The 22,932-nt window shown below is 44.5% G+C and overlaps 2 protein-coding genes across 3 annotated transcripts in view; one reads left to right on the top strand and one right to left on the bottom strand.

Moving 5' to 3' along the window:
• Positions 1-9,911, top strand: part of Aldh9a1 (aldehyde dehydrogenase 9 family member A1) — a 16,124-nt gene extending 6,213 nt beyond the window's left edge. Inside the window, exons 7-11 of the mRNA XM_005372057.3 lie at positions 2,756-2,944; positions 3,163-3,250; positions 5,616-5,757; positions 7,501-7,613; positions 9,380-9,911. Coding sequence (XP_005372114.1) covers positions 2,756-2,944; positions 3,163-3,250; positions 5,616-5,757; positions 7,501-7,613; positions 9,380-9,474 — 627 coding nt within the window. The 3' untranslated portion in view covers positions 9,475-9,911. The remainder of the gene's footprint in view (positions 1-2,755; positions 2,945-3,162; positions 3,251-5,615; positions 5,758-7,500; positions 7,614-9,379) is intronic.
• Positions 9,912-14,515: 4,604 nt separating this feature from the next.
• Positions 14,516-22,932, bottom strand: part of Mgst3 (microsomal glutathione S-transferase 3) — a 25,080-nt gene continuing 16,663 nt past the window's right edge. For both annotated transcript variants that reach the window (XM_005372056.2, XM_026778459.1), the window contains exons 2-6: positions 20,601-20,724; positions 19,565-19,638; positions 18,140-18,197; positions 15,798-15,870; positions 14,516-14,774 (exon numbers count right to left, since the gene is read on the bottom strand). In XM_005372056.2, coding sequence (XP_005372113.1) covers positions 14,638-14,774; positions 15,798-15,870; positions 18,140-18,197; positions 19,565-19,638; positions 20,601-20,717 — 459 coding nt within the window. In that variant the 5' untranslated portion in view covers positions 20,718-20,724 and the 3' untranslated portion in view covers positions 14,516-14,637. The remainder of the gene's footprint in view (positions 14,775-15,797; positions 15,871-18,139; positions 18,198-19,564; positions 19,639-20,600; positions 20,725-22,932) is intronic.

Below are 22,932 nucleotides of genomic sequence, written 5' to 3'. Positions count from 1 at the left end.
GCAACCACATGGTGGCTCACAACCATTTGTAATGAGGTCTGGTGCCCTCTTCTGGCCTGCACACAGACAGAATATGGTATTCATAATAAATAAATATATATTAAAAAAAAAGCCCGACACTGAGATCTTGGTAGGATTTTTTTTTCTTCTTGGCAGTACTGGGGGTTAAACTCAGGATCTCAAACCCGGCAGGTAAGCATTCTACCACTGAGCTACATCCCCAGCCCTAAAGCTTGGTTTCTAGGTCTCACTTCACACTTACTGAAACCAGGGCTGCTAGACAGATGGCCAATTCCAGAGTTCAAGTGGAAAAAGAAGGAGATGGGTCTAGAATACCTCAACTGCCAGAAATCAAAGAAGTTACTCAGGTCAGAGAGTTAAAACCAGGTATGGTGCACATGCCTGTGACCCCAGCACTTGGGAAGCTGGGAAGTCAAGGACAGTGCGGGCTATACAGAGACCTTCTCTCAAAACAGCTCACAATGGAAACAATGCTAATTACTCCAATTATTCCAGATTTTACCCATTGTTTAGTTTGATACATGTACCAAATGATCACACTGTACCACATAAACATGTACAGTTTAGAGAAATAATAACAAAGGCGGGAGAGATAGCTCACCTGTGGGTGGTTATTGTTTTGAGACAGGGTTTCTTATGTATAGTCCTTGTTGTCCTGGAATTCTTTGTAGACCAGGCTTGCCTCTTAAGTCAGAGATTCTCCTGCCTCTGACTCTCAAGTGCTGGACTAAAGTGTGTGCCACTGCTACTTAGCCTTTTTTTGTACAGGCCGAATGCTATGTTCAGAAGTTATATAGGTCTGTACTATTGCCCCTGCGTTCACATGACGATCCAGTGTTTCAGATGCCTCTGTTGTAGTGTCCTCTGAGTTCTATATCCAGAATAGTCTAAGGCTGCTGGCTGAGATAATCCAGGAGGAAATGCTGTGGGATAATGCTCTTGTACACTGTAAAGAAGCATAGGTGGGGTGACCAGACTAAGAGAATTCTGGGAAGAGGAAAGACAGAGAAGTAGTCACAAGCCAGACACAGAGGAAGTAAGATTAGAATGCCTTATTGTGAAAAGGTACCAAGTCACATGGCTAAACATTAGATAAGAATTATGGGTTATTTTGAATTGTAAAAGGTAGTTTAATAATGAGCCTGAGCCAATAGAACAAACAGTGTATAATTAATGTAAGCCCCTGTGTGTTTATTTGGATCTGAATGGCTGTGGGACTGGGTGGGACAGAAACTTCTGTTTACACGCTATGGTTACAATGTTCATTTAGAATAGCGGGTTCTTTGGTTTCTGTTTGTGTCAGTTGAGGTGTCTTTTCCTTTGTCCTTTAAAGATTTTTAAAATCTGTTTTGATCAGGCAAGACATGATCATAGTTCCGAATATCAAAATTTTTTAAAAGAGCCCCACTCAGAACTGGAACTCCTCCTCATTCCTTCTACCTATTCCCATCCCTTCTTTCTGTTCTCATATTTCCCATTCTGCTCTTTGAACAAAATGACCAGATACTTGTACTTTTTTTAATTAATTAATTAATTTATTTATTTATTATGCATACAATATTCTGTTGGCGTGTATGCCTGGAGGCCAGAAGAGGGCACCAGACCTCATTACAGATGGTTGAGAACCACCATGTGGTTGCTGGGAATTGAACTCAGGACCTTTTGGAAGAGCAGGAAATGTTCTTAACCCCTGAGCCATCTCTCCAGCCCGATACTTGTACTTTTTAAAAAGTTCCTCTACTTACTTTGTATCAGGTTAGAAGCACCATTTTCCCCACTTCCTATGTCCTGGAAATCATGCCATTTAACTTCATAGGGATATTCTATTTCTGGGACTTTGTTCTCTGTTCTACTGTATGTGTGTATGGTATTTGGAATCCTGTAAGTAAGTAGTAATTATTTAGTTTTAGAGATAATACTAACTGAAATGTTCAGTTTTTAAAATTAGGCTCAAGACTATAGCTCTTAACCTGTTTTATTTTTGACCCACCCTCACCTCCCACTCAGAAGCAACCAGAGTGAGCAGCCGGTACTGCAGGGAGGTAAGAGAGGGCTCTGATCCTGTGGGCCATCAATGGTCTTAAGACAATTTCAGCAGAGTAAGGATTATCTTTTCTATTAAAGGGCAGATTATGCCTGTGAGATGTGTGTCCACAATCATATAACTGATCCTTCCTAATTACTTTGGGAAGTTTTTATTTATTTATTTTTTTTTATTTTTTTTTCTTCTTTTTTTTTTTCGAGACAGGGTTTCTCTGTGGTTTTGGAGCCTGTCCTGGAACTAGCTCTTGTAGACCAGGCTGGTCTCGAACTCACAGAGATTCACCTGCCTCTGCCTCCCAAGTGCTGGGATTAAAGGCGTGCGCCACCACCGCCCGGCTTGGGAAGTTTTTAGAAATGAAAATATTCTTTAAAAAATGTGTTACGGGGCTGGAGAGATGACTCAGCAGTTAATAGCATTGACTGCTCTCATAGAGGATCTGGGTTCGAGTCCTAGCACCCACATGGTGGCTCAGAATCATCTGTGACTCCAGGTCCAGGAAATCCAGTGCCCTCTTCTGGCCTCCACAGGTACCAGGCACACACGGCACACAGACCGACATGCAGGCAAATCATCAGTATACATAAAATAAAACATTAAAAAAATGGGTCATGTCCCATGAAAAGTTTTTACATGTTTTTTTCCTCATTTTTTTTTCATTCCCCACACAAATTGATGTCTTCTGTCTTTTAGGTTTGCTGTAATGGCACTAGAGTGTTTGTGCAAAAGGAAATTATTGACAAATTTACAAAAGAAGTTGTGAAGCAGACTCAAAACATAAGAATTGGGGACCCCCTTCTGGAAGATACGAGGATGGGCCCACTCATCAATGGCCCACATCTGGAGCGGGTCCTTGGGTTTATAAAGTCAGCCAAGGAGGAGGTGAGAAATGAACAGGGGCTGGGACGGGGCGCGTTACGTCATGGCTTCTTGCCCCATGCCCTTTTTTGCATTTACATTAGTGGTTAGTATCCATGAGTGCTCTGCCTTGGGAGGGTAAATGCTGTGTGCCTTTGCTCAGGCTACCTTTGTCCTTGTGGGGACACATATGGGGTTGTGTGTTCAATACAGAAGATGTCTGCCTTTTCTTTTTCACTTAGGGTGCTACTGTGCTATATGGTGGAGAGCCGTATGAACCAACGGATCCTAAATTAAAACATGGATATTACATGACACCTTGCATTTTAAGTATGTCTTCTTGTTTGCTTTTAAATGACTTGAATTAAATAGTAGATAGTTAGAAATGAATTATTTATGAACTGTGTAATGTCATAGAGTAAGGGTTGGCAAATTTAATGATTCCACTATCCAGGTTTAAGAAGTAGAACTACTTCATTACTTTTGAAGCCCAGTAGGTACTCTGAGCTAGGACAATCGTGTCTATTGGTTTATGTACTGGAGACATTTGCTCTTGGAATAAGCTTTAAATAAAAAACCCCAATACATGTTTGATTAAAAAAAAGTATTGAACTCCTCAGTAATGTAAAACATAAACTATAACATATCAATATAACAGAAGCAGGTGTAAGGTTAGTGAGTTTTATTACATCTTTTCACTCTTCAAACTCTAGTTTGGACAGTCAAGTATACATGGGCATCCTATCAAACCTGCTTGCCTCCACGGTCTCACTGTGTGTTGTTGTCTGACCTGAAACACTCTACGTAGGCCATGCTGGCTTTGAACTTAACAGAGATCTGACTCTCGCTGCCTCTTGAGTGCTGGGTTAAATAAAGGCGAACACTACCACATCCAGCTAAACCCTGCTTTTGTTAGTCTCATTTACAGTTTTTTGTTAGGACATTCATACAAATATTGTTTGTTTTATAGGCTTTAAGCAGTATCTATAAATCTTACTTATATTAGCAATTAAACTGATTCTAAACCTGTGACTCTATTGGTAGTGGTGTTAACCTTTAGCCTAAAGAAATAGCCACTGGGCCGGGCGATGGTGGCGCACGCCTTTAATCCCAGCACTCGGGAGGCAGAGGCAGGCGGATCTCTGTGAGTTCAAGACCAGCCTGGTCTACAAGAGCTAGTTCCAGGACAGGCTCCAAAGCCACAGAGAAACCCTGTCTCGAAAAACCAAAAAAACAAACAAACAAAAAAAAAAGAAATAGCCACTGGTATTGAAAAGCTATGAGCCTAACTCCATACCATGGATTAGGTTAGTTGTAATTGAATGAATAACAAATAGGGCAAGCTTATATGTTGTTAAGTGAAATGTATGGATTAGACGATAAAATATGTGATGATATTCTGAATCTGTTGAAGAACCTGAAGCAAAGGAAGGAATGGCGTATACATGGAGTATACATGGTGAGACCATATTAATGAGTTCTCCATATGCTAAGGTTAAGGCTCCTTTCATTACATTTTATGTGTTTCCGAATATTATAGACTTTACACCAAAACATGCACTTTACAATTAGACTTTATGCAGATTGTGAAGCCAGGCGAGAGTGTGGAGGATTATAATAAAGTAGTCCCACACTAGCTCAGAATGGAGTATAATAAAGGCCTCTGTATTTAGGGGTAGACTCACAGATCAGCAGTCCTCTGCATGAGCAGGGAACAGGAACTGAATCCAGCAGCCAAGGGGGCTACACCCATTTCTACATCTGTTTATATAGTACATGTGGCCACGCCCAGAGTGTGTCAGTATCTTAAAGGCTATTGGCTAATGGAGTTCCCACAGCAAAAGAAGAGGGAGCCAACCCTTTATTTTTGTGATTCTGGAAGCTAGCTTGTGTTTTAACATATATGTGACTTAGAAAACCTGTTAAAACAGGTTTCTGCTGTCTGACTGTCAGTCTGAGAGCCTGGGGCCTAGAGATGTGCATAGTAACAGACCACAGTTCACCTTTATGCACCAGGAAGTTTAGAACTAATTTAGAGCCTCCGTCTGACTTCAAAAACATTGCTTTTAGACGCTTTATAAAAGTTCATCATTAAGCTGTGTCTAGTTTGTGTGATTATTTCCTGAAGGCGTAGGTCGCAAACAATGCCACACCAGTTTGGAATTATGATTAATAGGGTGATATTTATTTAAAGGGGAAAAAACTTATAGATAACCATCCCAGACAACAGCCCTCTGCGCAACCAGGAAGGAGTCTAGTCGCGAGAAGGGAAGTAGCTGCTTTTTTAAAGGGAGAGAGACCACGCCCCAATGGGCTGGTATCTCAGCAGCTATAGGCTGGAGGAGCGGAAGGACCTCCCGCAACAATTTCCTCTTTGAATGTTTAGTTTATGGCTTTCTGCTTTCATCATTGTAAGTAATACTGTGGTGAAGATCCTTGTAAATAAATTTGTTTAGCTCACTGGGTACTTCCTTAGGAATTCTAAAAAATGATTTCAGAGTTATACAGGATGACTTTCTAATATGTATTACCAAGTTGCCATGCAAAAGGAAGGTCTAATTAATACTCATGGTGGCTATATCCTCTTGAAAAATTTTTTCCCTAAAGCTACGTGTTTCACTGTTTACTACAGATAATATATAATACGAGTTTATGTTCCCCTCACTGCCATTGGTTTCATTATGAATGTTGGTAGCTAATTGCAGAGATGACATGACCTGTGTGAGAGAAGAGATTTTTGGACCAGTCATGTCCATTTTATCATTTAAAACTGAAGCTGAGGTCCTGGATCGGGCTAATGATACCACGTTTGGACTAGCAGCTGGCGTCTTTACCAGGTATGTGGATCAAGACACGCACAGCATCTTCTTGGGTCTGCAATCATTCTTACTCCTCCTTACTTTGCTGTCATCAGAGCCATCAGCATCTCTGTCTGTTTCATGATGCTGAAGACCAAACTGAGCTGCACCCCAGCCCTGTTTGCTTCTTTTTAATTTAGGAAATGCCAAAGCTGCCTTTTATAGTTTTTTACTAATGGCCAAAGGACTCTATATTGCTATGGAATTTAAATTGAACTTTATTAAAAGTTCTGGCTTCATTCTTTCATTGAGTATTTAAGATTCTGATCTATGTAAAGCTTTGGGCTAGATATTAAAAACATTCAAATCAAGGAATTTAAAAAACTTTGAACATTATGAATACTGGACATTGTTTTTCAAATACAACATTTTTAGTCCAGTGTAGTTTTAAATATCTTGTTACCATCATTAATATCTTTGTACATAAATGTTAACCACTATAATAGAGATAAAAATGATTTTGATGCAAAATTTCTTTCAAAACAATCCGTGCCTATAATTGCAGCAATCTGGATAATGGTAGTCATGTATGCCTATAACCTTAGCAGTCTGGTTGTGGTGGTACGTGCCTGTAACCCCAGCAGTCAGAGGCAGGTGGACCATGAGTTTGAGACCAGCCTAGGCTACATAGTGAGACTACAGAACAAGAAAACAAACAAAAAAGAAAAAGGACTGTAAATCTCCAGGTCGTGTGCAAACTCATTAATCACTGGCCTTGGGAAGGTAGTTTTCTAAGGCTTCACTGAGAGTGTAGAGCATTTGTGGTACCAAGGTCAAATGCTGTCTTGTGGAAGAAAGGAAGTGCTTTGACGCTGGTCCTCATGTGATTGCTTCCCTTTGGGTCCTGACAGAAAGATTGGGACTCTGCTTTTCTGCTTTGGAGACTGAGTGGGCTAGGTGCTCTTTGTGTGTGTGTTGGGGTACCAAGGATTAAACCTAGGACCTTGGCAATACTAAACATCCTCCACTGAGCTGTAAATCTCTCCAGCATCACCAGCCCTTTTTTTTTTTTTTTTTTTTTTTTTTTTTTTTTTTGGTTTTTTTTTTTTGGTTTTTAGTTTGAGTTAGGTGCTCTTTGTTAAAGATGACCGTGACATTGTTCTGTAGCCTAGGCAGGCCTCGAACTGACTCAAGTTGTCCTCTGGCCTCTACATATGTGCTATGGCACACACGTGCCCACACACACACACACACACACACATGATATAAAAGGCTCTAACTTCTCCATACCTGCGTCAGCCTTTATTGGCATGTTTCAGTTTCAGCCATTCTCCTGGGTGTGAGGTCATATTCCATTGTGGATTTGGTTCTCATTTTTGTGGATTTTGCTTTTGTCTGTTACTTTGAGTGTTATATTTAAGGAGGCTTTGTTGAATCTGGGACCATGGAGATATATTTCTGTGCTTCTGATGGTTTTATAGTTCTCAGACCTGTGTTCTATGCAGGTGCATGCTTGTGTACCGTGTAAGGGTTCCACCTTCATCACTTGGTGTGAGTGGTGTAGTTGTTCCATGCCGCTGGGCAGTGGCACTCTTGCTGCTGCTTACTTTAGTGATTTTTTAAAAATCTGGGTCGTCTTTTGCCTGGGCGATGAAAGGGATTTAAACAGTTTGAAGAAACAAGAGTTTGGCAGGATTTCAGGGCCCTTGCAATTTACACTCCAAGGTTTCCTGTGAAGTTAGCATGAACTGTGAATAACCAGCGCTGTCTCTTACCTCCCAGGGACATCCAGCGGGCTCACAGGGTGGCGGCCGAGCTTCAGGCGGGAACATGCTACATTAACAACTACAACGTCAGCCCAGTGGAGTTGCCCTTTGGTGGCTATAAGAAGTCAGGTGAGGAGGTGGGAATGCACAAGCCAAGCTAGCCACTGTAGTCAGTGTTGCCACACCAGTTTTCCTCAGCCTGTGACTAGCATAGCCTGAGGAGACAGACTCAGTCCTCCCCAGCCTCACTAGAATGCAGGCCGGCATCGCCAGGAAGTTCTCCTGTGTAACACGGCGTGTGAATGGCTGATCTGCATCTCATGGCATGTCTTGTGGGTAGCATTACCTTTTCTTTAGTGTTGGGTTGATTTCTCTGAGCATTAAACACTCCTGCAGGGGTTCCACATCAGGTATGCCCATCAGTAGGGCTTTGGGGCTTCTAAAGGCATTCCAGAAAGCTTATATTAATGGGTTTTTTCTTTGGGGCCCAAATTTATTAAGTCTCTTAATTTGCCATTTGCCACAATTCTAGCCATCATCTCTGTTCTGGATGGCACCAGAGTGTCCCCCAAACTACTACTCATTTATTTCTGCCCCCAGATGTGTGGTCTGGTGTTTCAGGGGTTTGAGGCTCAGGGACACAGCCACCAATTCGAGGTTCATTCTTTGTATTCTGGTACCTGTATTCATTTATTTCCTATACTTTTTTCATTTGAACTAAAAATTGCTTTGAACACAGTTTCAGAGTCCAACCCATAGTCTTGGGCCACCTTAATATTATGAGCACTGAAGTGATGGTGGGTGTCGAGTTTTACCTGATACCCAGCGTTATCCTTGTGCTCCTCAATGACATCCCACCAGTCCTCCTCATGCCAGTGTGGTACACGAAGGAGCTGCACACGTGCATGATGCAAGTAGAAGTCAAGGTGCTATTTCATTTATAAGTAACTTCTAGGATAGGGCTTAGGCCTGAGGGTTTTCATTCCTTTTGAGTAGCACGACAGTGGACAGTGTGATGAGAGAGATGGCTACATCTGCAGAGTGCCTGTCCTCAGGCTTAGGTAGCCATGGTTTGGACCAGGATACAGCACAAAGCCTGAGCACGGGTGCTGTCTTTTTTACACATTATTCATTAGGCCGTGCTTGAGGATATTAAGTAATCAAGGAACTGGAAGTCTGCTCTTTGCACATTTAAAAGATTGATAAACCTTGTTAGTCAAGTTTTAAATGAACACTGCTTTCCCCAGCTGTCAGGTGGATTGCTTTAGAGGCTGCTTTTAGCGAGCTGCTTTGCTTTTTTTTTTTTTTTTTTTTTTTAGGGCTGCACATTTAAAAGATTGATAAACCTTGTTAGTCAAGTTTTAAATGAACACTGCTTTCCCCAGCTGTCAGGTGGATTGCTTTAGAGGCTGCTTTTAGCGAGCTGCTTTGCTTTTTTTTTTTTTTTTTTTTTAGGGCTGGGGTGGGGAAGGGAGAACACAGTCTCCTGTATCTAGAGCTTATGGGTAGTGGAGCAGACTTAAACAGGCCCTTGTCTGTGTACAGTGGGATTACAGGCGGGTGATACCCTGCCCAGGTTGTGTGCTGCTGGGGACGGAACCCAGGGCTTTGTGCTTGGTAGGCTGTAGTGCCTGACTTTTAACATGTTTCCTTAAAGAGACTGCACACTTTTCAGATGTTCACGCAGAGCAACAGGCACTTGAAATCAGGACTCATGCTCTGAAACGAGGCTGTGCTACTTCCCTGTCCTAACACTCGCTGGCCCCAGCTCCACAAAAGTACCTGGTTTGAGAATGGGCTTCCCACCCGGACCAGCGGAGCGTACATTTGAAGTAGTGTGTGACTTGAAACCACTGTAGTGACCAGTTCACCCTGACCCCATCTTGTCTTTTCAGGATTTGGCAGAGAGAATGGCCGTGTGACGATTGAATACTATTCACAGCTGAAGACGGTGTATGTGGAGATGGGCGACGTGGAGTCACCTTTTTGAAAACCTGTGAATCCCGTTCACATGGCCAGGCTGTAGAACAAGCTGGCTGCCTTGACAGCAGTGTAACTGAATAGTCTCTTATGTTGTAGGGAGCTGCGGGTTGCATGGTGGCTCACAACCATCTATAATGAGTGAGATCTGGTGCCCTCATCTGGCCTGCAGGGATGCATGCAGGCAGATGCTGTATACATAATTAATAAATCCTTAAAAGAAAATTCTTAAAGCTTTAATCGGGAGCCAGAAAAGTTGTAATACTTATGGAAAAAGTGATCCATTGGCATTTAAAAAGCTACATTCCTTTTGGCTAGCAAGACAGCTCAGTGGGTAAGGTCTTCTCACAGAAGCCTGATGATTCTTTACTTAGGTCCCACATGAAGGCAGTGTGTCCCTCCCCTGTATCATAGATGCATAGTAATAAAATCTTTTGCAAAAGCTTAGTTCTTTTGTCATTTCATTGAGAAACCTGACGAGCTGGCTAGCGTAGTTGATACGTCAGCAAACATCCCATTATCCCATCACAGACACATCCCTTGCACAGCGAGCGGCCTGTCGTCCAACTGAAGAGTCGTTTGACAGCATGAATTACTGTGTGCTTCTGTAACAGAGCACTGGAACCAGTCACAGTGTTAATCTTTTGTCTTAATTTGAATCTCATCACATCTTAAAGACTGGACTGGACAGAGGAGAAAGTATAGGCCCAGGACAGGCAAGGGAAGTTGAGGCATGATAACTTTTTTGTGACCCTGTCCTTCCCTGCTGCAACCTACCCTAAAGAGCTACCAGACCCTGTAGCTAGGCTACTGCAGCTGAGGCCTCGCCCATGCGCCTTTCTGGGGATGAGTTAAGTAATAGTGAAGGTGGCATTTAGAGATAAGGAATGATTGTCATGGCTGGGCCTAGCTCTCTTGCCCTTGCATGGGCAAGTTAGGGCAGTTAGCACTGGAATGATTAAACCAGCCTTTCTTGGTGTTATTTTCCCTGAAATATTTATGAATCCTTGTTCTTATACAAAGACCTACTTGTCTTCCTTTTCAAGGTTGGGGGAGGGAGTTGACAAAGCCATTAGACAGCAGTAGTGAATGAGCTCGCCGCGGTCAATAGGTGACAACGTGCCCTTGCTTAGGCCGCTGCAGTGCCTTATCACCACCGTGCACACTGTCTTCCGTCACTTTCCCCCTTATTTCTCTGCCAGGCTGTTCCCTCGTCACTTCAGACCGTGTTTCTCAGAAATTCACCTTGCAGGCTTCTTGAAGCCACATACTAGCCAGGAAGTGGTAGCCGCTCATGCCTTTAATCCCAGTACTCGGGAGGCAGAGGCAGGAGGATCTCTGAGTTTAAGACCAGCCTGGTCTACAGAGTTAGTTCCAGGACAGCTAGGACTACACAGAAAGCCCGTCTCAAAAGCCAAAAGAAGAAGAAGAAAAAAAAAAACCTACAAACTAAAAATGTGTTCTGAGGTAAGGGAACCAGCACAGACCTCCTCTTCTGTCCTTGTGGATGACTGTTTGTTGTCACTTGAGACTGTTCCCCTGCTAACTGTAGCCTTTCTGAACTAGGATGCGAACTGAAAGCGAGCGCTGCTGCCATTGGCCGCGAACTGTGGAGTGCATGAGCAGCTGCCGCTCAGGGTGGCCCAGGGAGCCGCCGCACCTGCTGGGTAAGAGAATTGTAGATTCTCAGCCCACTCCAGACCTGTCAGATCTGCATTTCAGGAAGCTCCTCAGCTGAGTCATAGGCATCATAACTTGCCAGGCTGCGCTTTGAGAGAACTGGTTCCCGAGCTCGGGCTTCATTAGAGCTGCCGTTGAGCATTTAAAAGACTGAGATGCTAATGTAATTGATCTGGGCACCTGGACTCTGAAAAGCTTCCCAGGTGAGTTCCTAGGCAGATGGAGTTGCGGACGGCTCTGAGCACCAAGCTCGGTACAGTCGCTGCGAGCCCATGTAACCGCTTAAGCTTAATAAAACGAAGCAAAAAGCATGTGAGTTGCTCTAGCCACACAGCAAGGCCTCAGTGGCCAAACACAGGTGCCAGTTAATTGGAAAGTAGAGTATGTTATGTCAGAAAACACCTAGAAAGTGCTGCTTACGAGGGATGAAACAGAGACTGCATATGTATCTGTCCATGTAAGGGGATGCGTATGGGCCTGAGTGTGGGGGGTCAGGAGACCCACCCAGGGGGAGTGGGTTTTCCCCTTCCACTGTGTGAATTAAGGGAGTTGAACTCGGGTGGTCAGGGATAGCAGTCAATGCTTCTACCCGCTGAGCCGTTTCGTGTTAAGTCTCACCTGGTCATTTTGATTAAGGTGGGAGAGCCTCTTAGGGATGTAAAGGGGAAGCAGGGCACACTGGCAGAACATAGATGATAGCTTGGACTTCTGCTAGGTTACACCAGCAGGTAGTGCCCAAGCTTCCTACCATAACTTGTGGGAACCTGAGCCCACCCAGCCTCTGGTCTTGAGTGCCTTCTACTGTGCGTGCGTCATCAGTGGCTCCTCAGTAATCGTGCACGAACGTTTCTAGTTCCATACAATTAGGGTTTGAATGTAAAGAGTCCCTGCAGACTTATGTGCTTGGAACTTGGGTCCCAGCTGGTGATGATATTTTAGGAGGCTGTGGAATCTTTGGGACATCCTACGCAGCACAGAGATCAGGCAGGGAGACACTGCTGCCTCTCTGGAGCGGCATCACTATTCCCAATAAAAGCTATCCCCCACTGGTCTGGCCTACTTTGGGTAATGTGAGTATGTCTGGTAGCATGGAGAAGGCTGCACAGAGCGGCAGTCAGGCTGCTAAGGGGTATGGCCGCTGGCTGCTCGACAGTGTAGCAGCAGCAGCTGCAGTTTGAGGAAGGCCAGCGCAGGAAAGTGGCACCAGCAGAGACAGTAGGAGGCGGGGGACAGAACTGAGACAGAAGGACAATGTAGTCTATGAAGATTTAGAGATGCGAAAAGCAGTCTCTGGTTGCTAGTCTTGCAGAGAACTGCCCTCTTTAAGACTAAGGAAGGGTCTTACACCCTGGGCCAAGGACTGTAACTGGCTGCTGTCAAGGGCGGAGGAATGCCAACAGCTACAACAGTGGTTCTCAATCTGTGGGTCATGATCCCTTTGTGTGTGTGGGGGGTCAAACAACCTTTCACAGGGGTCACCTGAGACCATCAGAAAATACAGATACGTTATAATTCATAACAGCAAAATTACAGTTATCAAGAAGCAATGAAAATAACTTTACGCTTGGGGTCACTACAACATGAGGGACTGTATTAAAGAATCTCAACTATTACAGAGGCTTACTGATGCCATCTTTTCTAGTCCAAACCCAAAACTTCCCACCTCATTGCTGTCATTTCATAAAGAAACATTTAATGCTAAAATAAAGGCAAATCTAAAGCTCTATGGGGAGGAAGAAGCCCATTTCCTTTATTTTTTCAGTACACTAGTGACAACTTCTCATGACCTGAGCTGGGAGTGGATTCTGATATAATCCCCAAGGGAGTCACAGCCATCTAGGCAAAGTAAGCCACTCTTCAGTGTTCAATTCCCATAGGTTGAGCAGATCAGTACGACGGGAAATGCATGGGGTTTAGAGGTACGCCTCTGCTCAAAGCCTAGCTCTAATGCTCAGAAGTGACAGAGCGTGTGAAGTGTGGCTGGCACCAAGGAAGAGGAAGATCTCCCGGGTGGGTTTTATTTTATCCATCTGAAAGCCACGCATGTCTTGTGGACAGCAAAGGCCTAGATATTATTCTTGTTCATATTTCATAGACAACTTTAGTTTTTAGAGCAATGATCTTATTTTGCCAATCTACATCATCCTCTCCATTGTAAAGCTGCTGCGGGAGAATTGTCTGTATTCTGTCAATCATGTTTTAAATAAATGCTGATTGGCCAGGCAGGAAGTATAGGTGGGACAACCAGACAGGAAGTAAAGGTGGGGCAATGAGAGCAGGAGAATGCTGGGAAGGAGGAAGCCCATTCCTCCCCAGTCCTCCCCAGACCACCCAAGAAGCAGGGTGTGATCTGTCTCGCTGAAAAAGGTACTGAGTCATGTGTCTAATATAGATAAGAATAATGGGTTAATATAAGTTTAAGAGCTAATAAGAATCCTGTGCAAATGGGCCAATCAGTTTATAATCTTATGGAAACCTCTGTGTGATTTTCTTTGCGACTTGCTGGCTGTGGGAACTGGACAGGACAGAAACCTCAACAAAGCAGGCCCTCATGTTACATAAAGCCTTTTTGATTTGCCCTTAAAAAGACATTGGCACAGACATTTTTTTCCTCTTTTCAACTATTTTTTTTAAAAATTTATTTTTATTTTATGTTCATTGGTGTTTTGACATGGGTCAGGTCCCATGAAACTGGATTTCCAGTTGTGGGCTTCCAGGTGGGTGCTGGGAATTGAACCCAGGTCTTCTGGAAGAGCAGTCAGTGCTCTTGACTGCTGAGCCACCTCTTCAGCTCAGGCACAGACATTTCTAAGCCTGCTTTCTCACCTACGAAATGGGCTGGTAGTAGTTCTAGCTTTACATTCATCCCTAGTTCTATCATCTGAGTTTCTTGCTTAACTTAAAAAAAGCTTTAGGCAAGTGTGTGTGTGTGTGTGTGTGTGTGTGTGTGTGTGTGTGCGCGCGCGTACATGTGCTACAGTGTACACGCAGAGGTCAGAGGACAACTTGTAGGAGTCAGTTCTAACATGTGGGCTGAACTCAGGCCATCAGACTTCAGGGCGAGTGTCTTTACCTGCTAAGTCATCTGACTGAACCCCTGTTACTTAACCTTTAAGCAATATAAGCAATCTTCAATAGATATTTTTAAAGTCCATACTGTTAATTATTAGCATCAAGCTGTACTACACTTGAACTGGAGCTAAGACTTAATGTTTCAGCACTGTGGCATCATGAATACATTACCGTAATCAGACTCTGTCTCAGCTTCACAGATGAGGTGAGGAGGGATACTCATGGCTTGACTTCTAGTTAGTAGAAATGCACAATTATTTAGGAAAGAGACTCAGAAAGAAATGCAGAGTAGAGTCAAGAGGTTTAGGTATGAGGCTGATGCCAGATAACTTTTTTATTATATTTAAAAAAAAAAACCAGTGGAACTGGAAATAAAGGTAAGTCGTTCAAAGTGAACGAGAGTTGAAAGGTCTACCATTCCTCAGTGGCAGGCCTTGGACCCTCTGCCCAAGCCAGGTTGAACCCAGCCGAGATGCTGGAAAGCAGAGCACACGGTTGTGCCCATTAAGGCAAGAAGGGCAAGAGACCCCACAGCTCCTCGAGACCGCTTGCTGGGGTCTGAAAAACAAGAGAGCAGAAGTTACCAGAACATCTACAAGCCATTCTGTTCTAGCATCTGAGGTCATATGTTCAACCACCTGTTCTTGGGAGGTTGACCAACTCTACCGTTGGGCTATCAGTATGCAGGAAGCTATATGCAAAGTAATTCTACAACAGCATTGCCTAGACTTTGGAGAACTCTGTAGCAACATTGTCTTAGGACCTTTAGGAGTGTTTGTTTCCTTCCAGAACGAAGTACAGCCTTTTTCTCTCTCTTTGCTATCCATTTATCCACTAAACAGTGGCCAGGTTTTGCCATTATAACCCCAGGGTTTGATTCCTGGGGGTTATGGTTAGCTGCTCAATATTTGTATGCCTGTTTCCTCATCTATAAAACGGGCTGTTAACTGTACCCAGAACTGCTACAAGGTTGCATAGCCTACATAAAGCTCATAGACAAGCAACTGGCACACAGAAAATGCTCAAAATTTGTTACTCTTCTAAGGGCAGTAAGAATAAATAGACCTTTCATCTCAATTATTAAGCCACTTCCTCATTTCACATTTTATCATATTTTATATACATGGGTATTTTGTCTGCATGTGTGTCTGTGTACCACTTGCATGGATCCCCTGGAACTGGCATTGCAGGCTGTTGTTGGCTGCCATGTAAGGCGCTGGGAATCAAACCTGGGTCCTGCAGATGAGCAGTCCTCTTAACAGCTGAGTCATCATCTCTCCCGTCTTAACCTCCCCCTCCACTTTAAAGCTCAGCTAAGAGTCAAAATACAGAAACTAAACTTTAAAATTTGTTTGGGGGCTGGACAGCTGCAATGGTTAGGTGCACTCGCTGCTCCTGCCGAGGATCAGTGTTTAGCCGTCAGCACGCATGTCAGGTGGGTCACAACCACCTATAACTTCAGCTCCAGGGGATCTAGCATGCGCTCTGCCCTCTGTGGGCACATCCACACAGGTGCACAATGCACATTTTAAAAGATACATTTAAAAAGTGTCTCCTTGGCTGATGTCAACATGTACTTACCTCCTGTGTAGTAGCCATATGCATAAAGAACTCGCCCAACAATCCAGGCTAGGCCCAGGCCAGAAGCTATGCGCTAAGATAAAAGTACAATTCAGTGTTTGAGTTGAGGAAACAGACCTTGGTGAACACCTAGAGCTGACTACACTTGCGTTGGCCAAAAGTGAGGTATTTCCCACTAAGGAAAGAATGTCATCATTTGTTTGGTCAGGAAAAGTCAAGACCCATTGTTGTCTACAATTGCATGCTCAACTGGGAGGTACAAATTAGCTTTCCCCATGGGGATGGGCACAGTTTCTTGCTCTGGGCAACTGGGGGAACTGGTGCTGGAGCTCAGGCCAAGAGCAGTCAGACCTCAAGGTTCCAGGGTGAGTCAGAAAAGGAAACCCTGATGTCTGAAATGGGACCCTGGACCCCACACTGACTCAGCAGCTCCTGGGTTGCACTGTTCCCATGATGACATCTGCTGGAAATGGCTGGACATAGTAGGAGTGGAGATGGACATGAAAAGGTGAGGAGGATGTATAGTGAACCCCGAATATGTGTACTCTGAGAGGAAAAAGCCTCTCTATTCCCAGCACCCTTGACAGGAGAGAGTAAAACCTATGTAGGATGAGAAATATTTTCCCCTATTTCATCCTGAGTAACCCATCTATCTGGCCAGAATGAGTAAGAGGGGAAAAGGTTGGGGTAGGGTGAGCAGGTAACCCTCCACTGGAATGAAAAGTCTTTCTGACTATGTGTTGCTTTTATTGGTTAATGAATAAAGAATCTGTATTGGCCTACACAGGGCAGAATAGAGGTAGGCAGGGCAAACTAAACTGAATGCTGGGAGAAAGAAGGCAGAGTCAAGAGATGCCATGTAGCCGCCACGGGGAAAGACGGGAGCTGCCAGCTGGAACCTTGCTGGTAGGCCACAAGCCTCGTGGTAAAATATAAAATAATAGAAATGGGCCGGGCGATGGTGGCGCACGCCTTTAATCCCAGCACTCGGGAGGCAGAGGCAGGCGGATCTCTGTGAGTTCGAGACCAGCCTGGTCTACAGAGCTCGTTCCAGGACAGGCTCCAAAACCACAGAGAAACCCTGTCTCGAAAAACAAAACAAAATAAAAAAAAACAAAAAAAATAATAGAAATGGGTTAATTTAATATGTAAGAGCTTGTTAGGAGTGTGCTATAGTGATCAGTGATTTAATTATTTATTTATTTGGTTTTTTGAGACAGGGTTTCTCTGTGGTTTTGGAACCTGTCCTGGAACTAGCTCTTGTAGACCAGGTTGGTCTCGAACTCACAGAGATCTGCCTGCCTCTGCCTCCCAAGTGCTGGGATTAAAGGCATGCACCACCACTGCCCAGCCAGTGATTTAATTAATACAGTTTCTGTGTGGTTATTTCGGGGCTGAGCAGCCAGGGAAACGAACAAGGGCCCTCCACGAGTCCTTTTCCAATTTGGTAGTGCTGTCAGTGGTGCTGGTTGCTATGGCAGGGTTTTGTTTGAGTTGACTCTGGGTAAGAAGTCTTGGCAGGAGGATGAAGAACTATAGACAAAGCCCCAGCTACTCTCTGCCTAAGCTTGGTCTCTGCCAGGCTGTTCTTTTACTACAGTGCCGAGTAATTCCTAGCAATTTCGGAACAATGGTTTGGTGTTCGGCTGTACAGAGGCCTGCAGGTCCTGGTCACTGCCATGACCTTGGTTTGAGTAAATGTCTGCTAGAGCTGTCAGGATGCCATGGCCTTCTCGACGCTGGGCGCTCCAGACAGCAGCTCTTGCTTCCTCAAGTCTTGAGTTTAGCTTACTTGTCACCTTCTCAGTAAGAGGCTGACCATACCATATTCAAAATCTCTGAGCTCCATGCCCCTTTTCCACTTCCTTGTTTGCTACTGGGCCCTTCGCAGCTTCTAACATCCCTGATAATTTACTTATGACATTCTTTATGACCCCAATTAAAGGGAGGCTTTGTGAATCCTGGTGGCTGCCTGTCTTGTTCACTGCTCTAGGGCATGGGTAGATTTTGTTTTTCATAGATGAATGAATGAGGAAAGTAAAAACACTCCCTGTGGATATGGACCTTTCAGAATTATATAGACCTGGGTTCAAAGTTCCATTCTTCTGTGGCTTAGCTGACCTTGTGAAAGTTAAACGGTGTCTAAGAGGCTCTCTCTGTCTGTAAAAATAGGTGAAATGCTGCCTACTTTAAAACACTTTGTAACAAATCACTAAATATTCAGATGGCGACTTGACACCAAGGCTCCTCCCCCAATGTTCATTTCCTTCTCCCTGCAAGCAGAGCGTAGCTCAGTGAACTCCATCTAAACGGATGAATGACCAGCCCAAGGAGAAACTTACCGGGTGGTACACACCTCCCACGGTTAGAAAAAATAGGAAGGGAGGATACACTTCCAACCTGAAATAGACAGAAAGTCGTGTTTCAAAAAGTGTCCTCACGATGGCTGTTTATACAGAACTAAGGGACTTTGCACCCATGCTGGCAGGCTGGAAGCTCAGGAGTCCACACACTGGCTGGAGGGAGAAGGCTGGCTGCCAGGACCCACCTGCTTTTGCTCTGGATAGGAGTGGGTGAACTTTACATCCTGCAAACTCACGAGGAAGGCCTTGGCTTGGAGTAGGCCTCCGAACGGAAGCACAGTCTAAAACGCCCTACAAGCTCGTGTGTCAACACCTGCTCTCTACTCGGTGGTACCACTTTGGAGGGAGGATTGTGGGATAGTTTTGGACAGGGGCCTGATTGGCAGGTGTAGGCCACTGAGGGTAGGCTTTGAGGGTTATGGCCAGCAGAGAGAGGACTCTGTTTCCTGTTTGCCTTTGTGATCACCTTCAAGTCTCTGTCATCTCTGCCATTATATCTTACATCATGGACTATGTCTTTTTTAAATTATGAGCCAAGAGAAAGCCTCTGCCCATTCAGTTCTCTGCATACACACACACACACACACACACACACACACACACACACACACACACACACTAATTTACAATGAAAAGTAATGAATATTAATCATTTAGATGGGACCTGCAAACACTGCAGAGAGTCACATTAAAGGCATTGCTATGACTACTATTAATTGTCAACAGAATCTAGAATCACCTGGGAGATGGGCATGCCCACGGAAAATTATCTTGACTGTGTTAACTGAGGTGGAAAAAATTGTCCACTGTGGGCAGTACCATCCCCTGGCTAGGACCTGAACTGTGTAAGCAGAGAAGGGAGCTGAGCAACAGCAGGCCTTCATAACACTCTCTGCTTATTTTTATTTTAATTTTTTTCCAAGACAGTGTTTCTCTACCCAGGACGTCCTTGAACTCATTCTGTAGACCAGGCAGGCTTACCTTGAACTCAGAGATTCGTCTGACTCTGCCTCCCCAGGGCTGGTTATTAAAGTTGTGCATCACCACTGACCAGCTCAGAAGTTTTTCCGTTCTAAAAAGTCTTATTTTTGCTCATTATTCAATCTGTTCACCCAGTAATTTAATATGCTTTTTTATATGAGTGTGTGTGTGTATCAATACTATGACTCACATGTGTAAGTTAGGCTTGGTTCTCTCCTTCCACCATGTGGGTCCTGGTGATCAAATTTAGATTATCAGGTTTGGCCAAAAGTGCCTTCATTTTGAGCCCCTGCCTGCCCCCCACTAATGTTTTAATCATACTTTTAATGAGGGAACCATGATTGTCATGTTATCACTCAGCAAAATCGGAGACTCGGGGCTGAGATGATGGGCATCTTTGCTGCCTGGCAGCATGACACTCACGTGTTCTGGTGGGCTCGCTGGATGCAGTTGAAGATATGCCCGTTCTCAGGATCTGTGCTGTACATGGCCGGGTACTGTGAAAGCAAAGGCCAAGCAGAGGATGAGTGTTGAGAATTAACCAGCCCTGAAACTGAGACATTCCAAAGCACCTTCTACGGTACTCCTGATGGACGAGCACTGACTTCTGCTTCAGTCTCTATAGTGACAAGGCTTTCGGTTCTCAGAAGCTAGAAAGAACCTGTGACTTATGTTCTGGTTGCAAAAGAGATGGGAGTGGTCCCTGCCTAGTCAGTGCTTCTCACTGATGCCATAAAGCAATGGTCTGCAGATGCAAATTCAGAGAGACCGGAGAGAAATGGCTGGTTCCCAGGAATCATCACACACCACATCCCTTTAAAATTTCCCTTACTAGGGAACAGATAATTGAGCATGTGAGACTGCTATTGCAAGTGCCCACCAGAATAAAAAGAGAAGCAGCCCGATAGGAACACTTGAAGGAACCTCCAGAGGGAGTCTAATTACAAGATGCTAGATGCAAACAGACATCTAATTGCTCCCCAGGGATAGCTTTAGAAGTTCCCCTTCTAGTTTGGCTAGAGCTAAAGGAAGTATTTAACAGACTTCCTTTTTACAACAACCGGCTAAACCCAGGTTAAGCCCAGCCTCTCTTCTCTACTTAGGAAACAGGGAAATCAATTGAAGCTATCACTTGTAAAGTGGCAAACTAGGAGACAATGCTGCTAATTCATCCTTCTTTAAGATGTCCCTAGCAAACAGCTCTAGGTAAAAAGGGACTTTTAATCCTAGTAGGCCTGGTCTTTCTACATGGGGGCCAGAGTCCAACAAGGTGCAAACCGCATTCCAGCAATCCTAGTATTTCCTGCCACTCAGGAACAGAATTCGAATAGGCACTATCCAGAGATGGCTACTAACTGCCACTAACAACTCAGATCTCCTTCCATGATTGAAAGCTCACCTTTGGATTAGCCGTGGCCTCAGGAAGCCCACGCGAGCACCCGCCTGTGACCCCACTTACCTCCACCTTGTACTTCTTGCGGGCTTTGCCCACGTTGATGGCTAGGTGGAGCACCATCACGAAGCTCGCAGCGCCAGTGAGGAGCACGAATCCATATTCCTTAGAGAGGACAGTCATCTTGGCTCTGTGGAAGAAAGCACGCCACAGTGGGAAACTAACCCAACACCGTGGACACTGTGTGGTGCGAGGCCTTAGAGAGCATGGTGCCTCATCACCGGCAGATGTATACAGATCAAAAAGTCAGCTCAGCGCTGGGAAGGTGGCTTAGTAGGTCAACTGTTTGCTGTGTAAACATGAGGACCAGAGTCTGGACCCTTGGAGCTCACTGGCTAGCCAGTTTAATGAAAAAGGTTAGCTGCAGGTTTAGTGACAGAACAAAACCCCAAGTCAATCGCTGGTCCCTACATGAGCATGGGCAGGTGAGAGCCCCTGCACAGACAAGCACGTGCACACACACATATATCACACATACATCACAAGTGCATACACCATGCATACATATGACACACACACCCTGCCCAATAAAAACAGATGTTTTTAAGACATCAACAGAAATACCACCGTGTATTAGATGACAGAATTAAAAATTACTCCACTATGCAGTATAGACTCAGAAAAGTGAATACAGGTCCTTCCTTTCTTCTTTCTTCCTTCCCTCACCTTTTTTCCTTCCTCTCTATCTTCCTTTCAGTTTTAAAAACAGATTTTATTCCATTCTTATTTATTTTTGTGTGTATACACACACCCATGTGCACATGCGACAGTGTGCACACGGGGATTAGAGGACCTGCTTGCGGAAGTCTGTTCCCGCCTATCACCACGTGGGCTCCTGGGGGCAAACTCCAGCATCAGCTTTGGCAGCTGGCACCTTCACCCACTGAGCTATCCCATGGACTCCTTAATTTCAGTTTTTGAGGCTGTGTAGCCCACGTTGGCCTGGTACTCAAGATAAAACCCAGAGTGGTCTCAACCTCACAGCAATCATCCTGCCTCGGCCTCGCAAGTATGGAGATTACAGGTGTGAGCTGCTCTAGCCTGCTATGTAGTCTCTTTGACTCAACATCCATTTACAGAGTTTACCTGTATCGCTGTGGTAGTCGCTGTTGTGTGCCGCTAACATTTGCAGTTGGAAGTATTTAGCACTGTGCCCTTTAGCAAAGTGGTACCCCCGACAGCGGTTTCTGGGGAGGGCTACTGTGAGGTCAGAGCCTTGTGACCGCCTTTCCACCTTGATCCTGGTCACACGCTGGCATGGTTTTAGAAGTCAAAATTGTGAAACCCTGCTTGGTGTTCTGATATCAAAACGTGGCTCCCCAGCCGATGGTGTGGACAAGACACATAGCCTGGCAGACTCCTGAGAACTCAAGCTGCCTATCAAATCATCACTTCAGAACAAGCCCCACAAGAGTCCCCATGTCGGAAACTTATTTTGAAATCCATAAAAAGTTGGCAATACAAGCTAAAGCTAAACAAGTGTTAACTACAGATGCGGTGGTGGCTATGGGGTTTAAAGATACAATTCTCTGAATTTTTCTGACCACAAAGGAACTGTTGTTATAAACAACAGTTTTGAGGAAAAGCTGATCCTGGCTCAGCTTACAATATTCAGCATTAAAACTCTTGTCTCAAAGGAAAGACATCAGATAAAACAAAACTTAGTAGGTGGAAGAAGCCCTAAGCATCTCATAGCCCACTGGGCTGCCCACTAACTTCTGTGAAATTTGAACAGTAGATGGAAGAGTTCAGAGCACACATGCAGACAGAAAGGGCGGCTGCAACACGTGAGAGTGTGCTAAGGTGACTCACCACCTCATGCAAGGCTGCCAGAGCCAGGAGCTCCTGTGTGATCTCTTCAGTTTAAAAATGCCCTTCTCACTGGGTTGTGGTAGCTCTTCCTATAATACTAGCATTCGGAAGGCAAAGGCAGGTGGATCTCTGTGAGTTCAAGGCTAGCCTGATCTACAGAGCGAGTTCTAAGACAGCCAGTGCTTTTACACAGAGAAACCCTGTCTTGAGAGAAAAAAAAAAAAGCACCAATTTCTTGCTGTTTGTGAAAGCACACAGCAGGCAAATGCTTAAATGGATGAGGCAGGAGGATCATAAGTTTGAGGCCAATCTGTTACACCTTGAAGGGCTGGGGAGGGGGTTTAGCTGATAAGATGCGTGCTGAGTGTTAAGACAAAATAATAAAAGGACAGCTCTGCTGGCGCAAGAAATCCAAATAGGTCAAATCTGATGGAGGAAGGTCATTGGTTAATTAAATAAAGAAGCTGCTTGCCCTGATAGGTTAAAACATAGGTGGGAGGAGTAAACAGAACAGAATGCTGGGAGG

Source organism: Microtus ochrogaster, unplaced genomic scaffold, assembly GCF_000317375.1.
Source record: "Microtus ochrogaster isolate Prairie Vole_2 unplaced genomic scaffold, MicOch1.0 UNK166, whole genome shotgun sequence".
NCBI classification, from domain to species: Eukaryota; Metazoa; Chordata; class Mammalia; order Rodentia; family Cricetidae; genus Microtus; species Microtus ochrogaster.
This window is presented reverse-complemented; position numbering and strand designations above follow the sequence as displayed.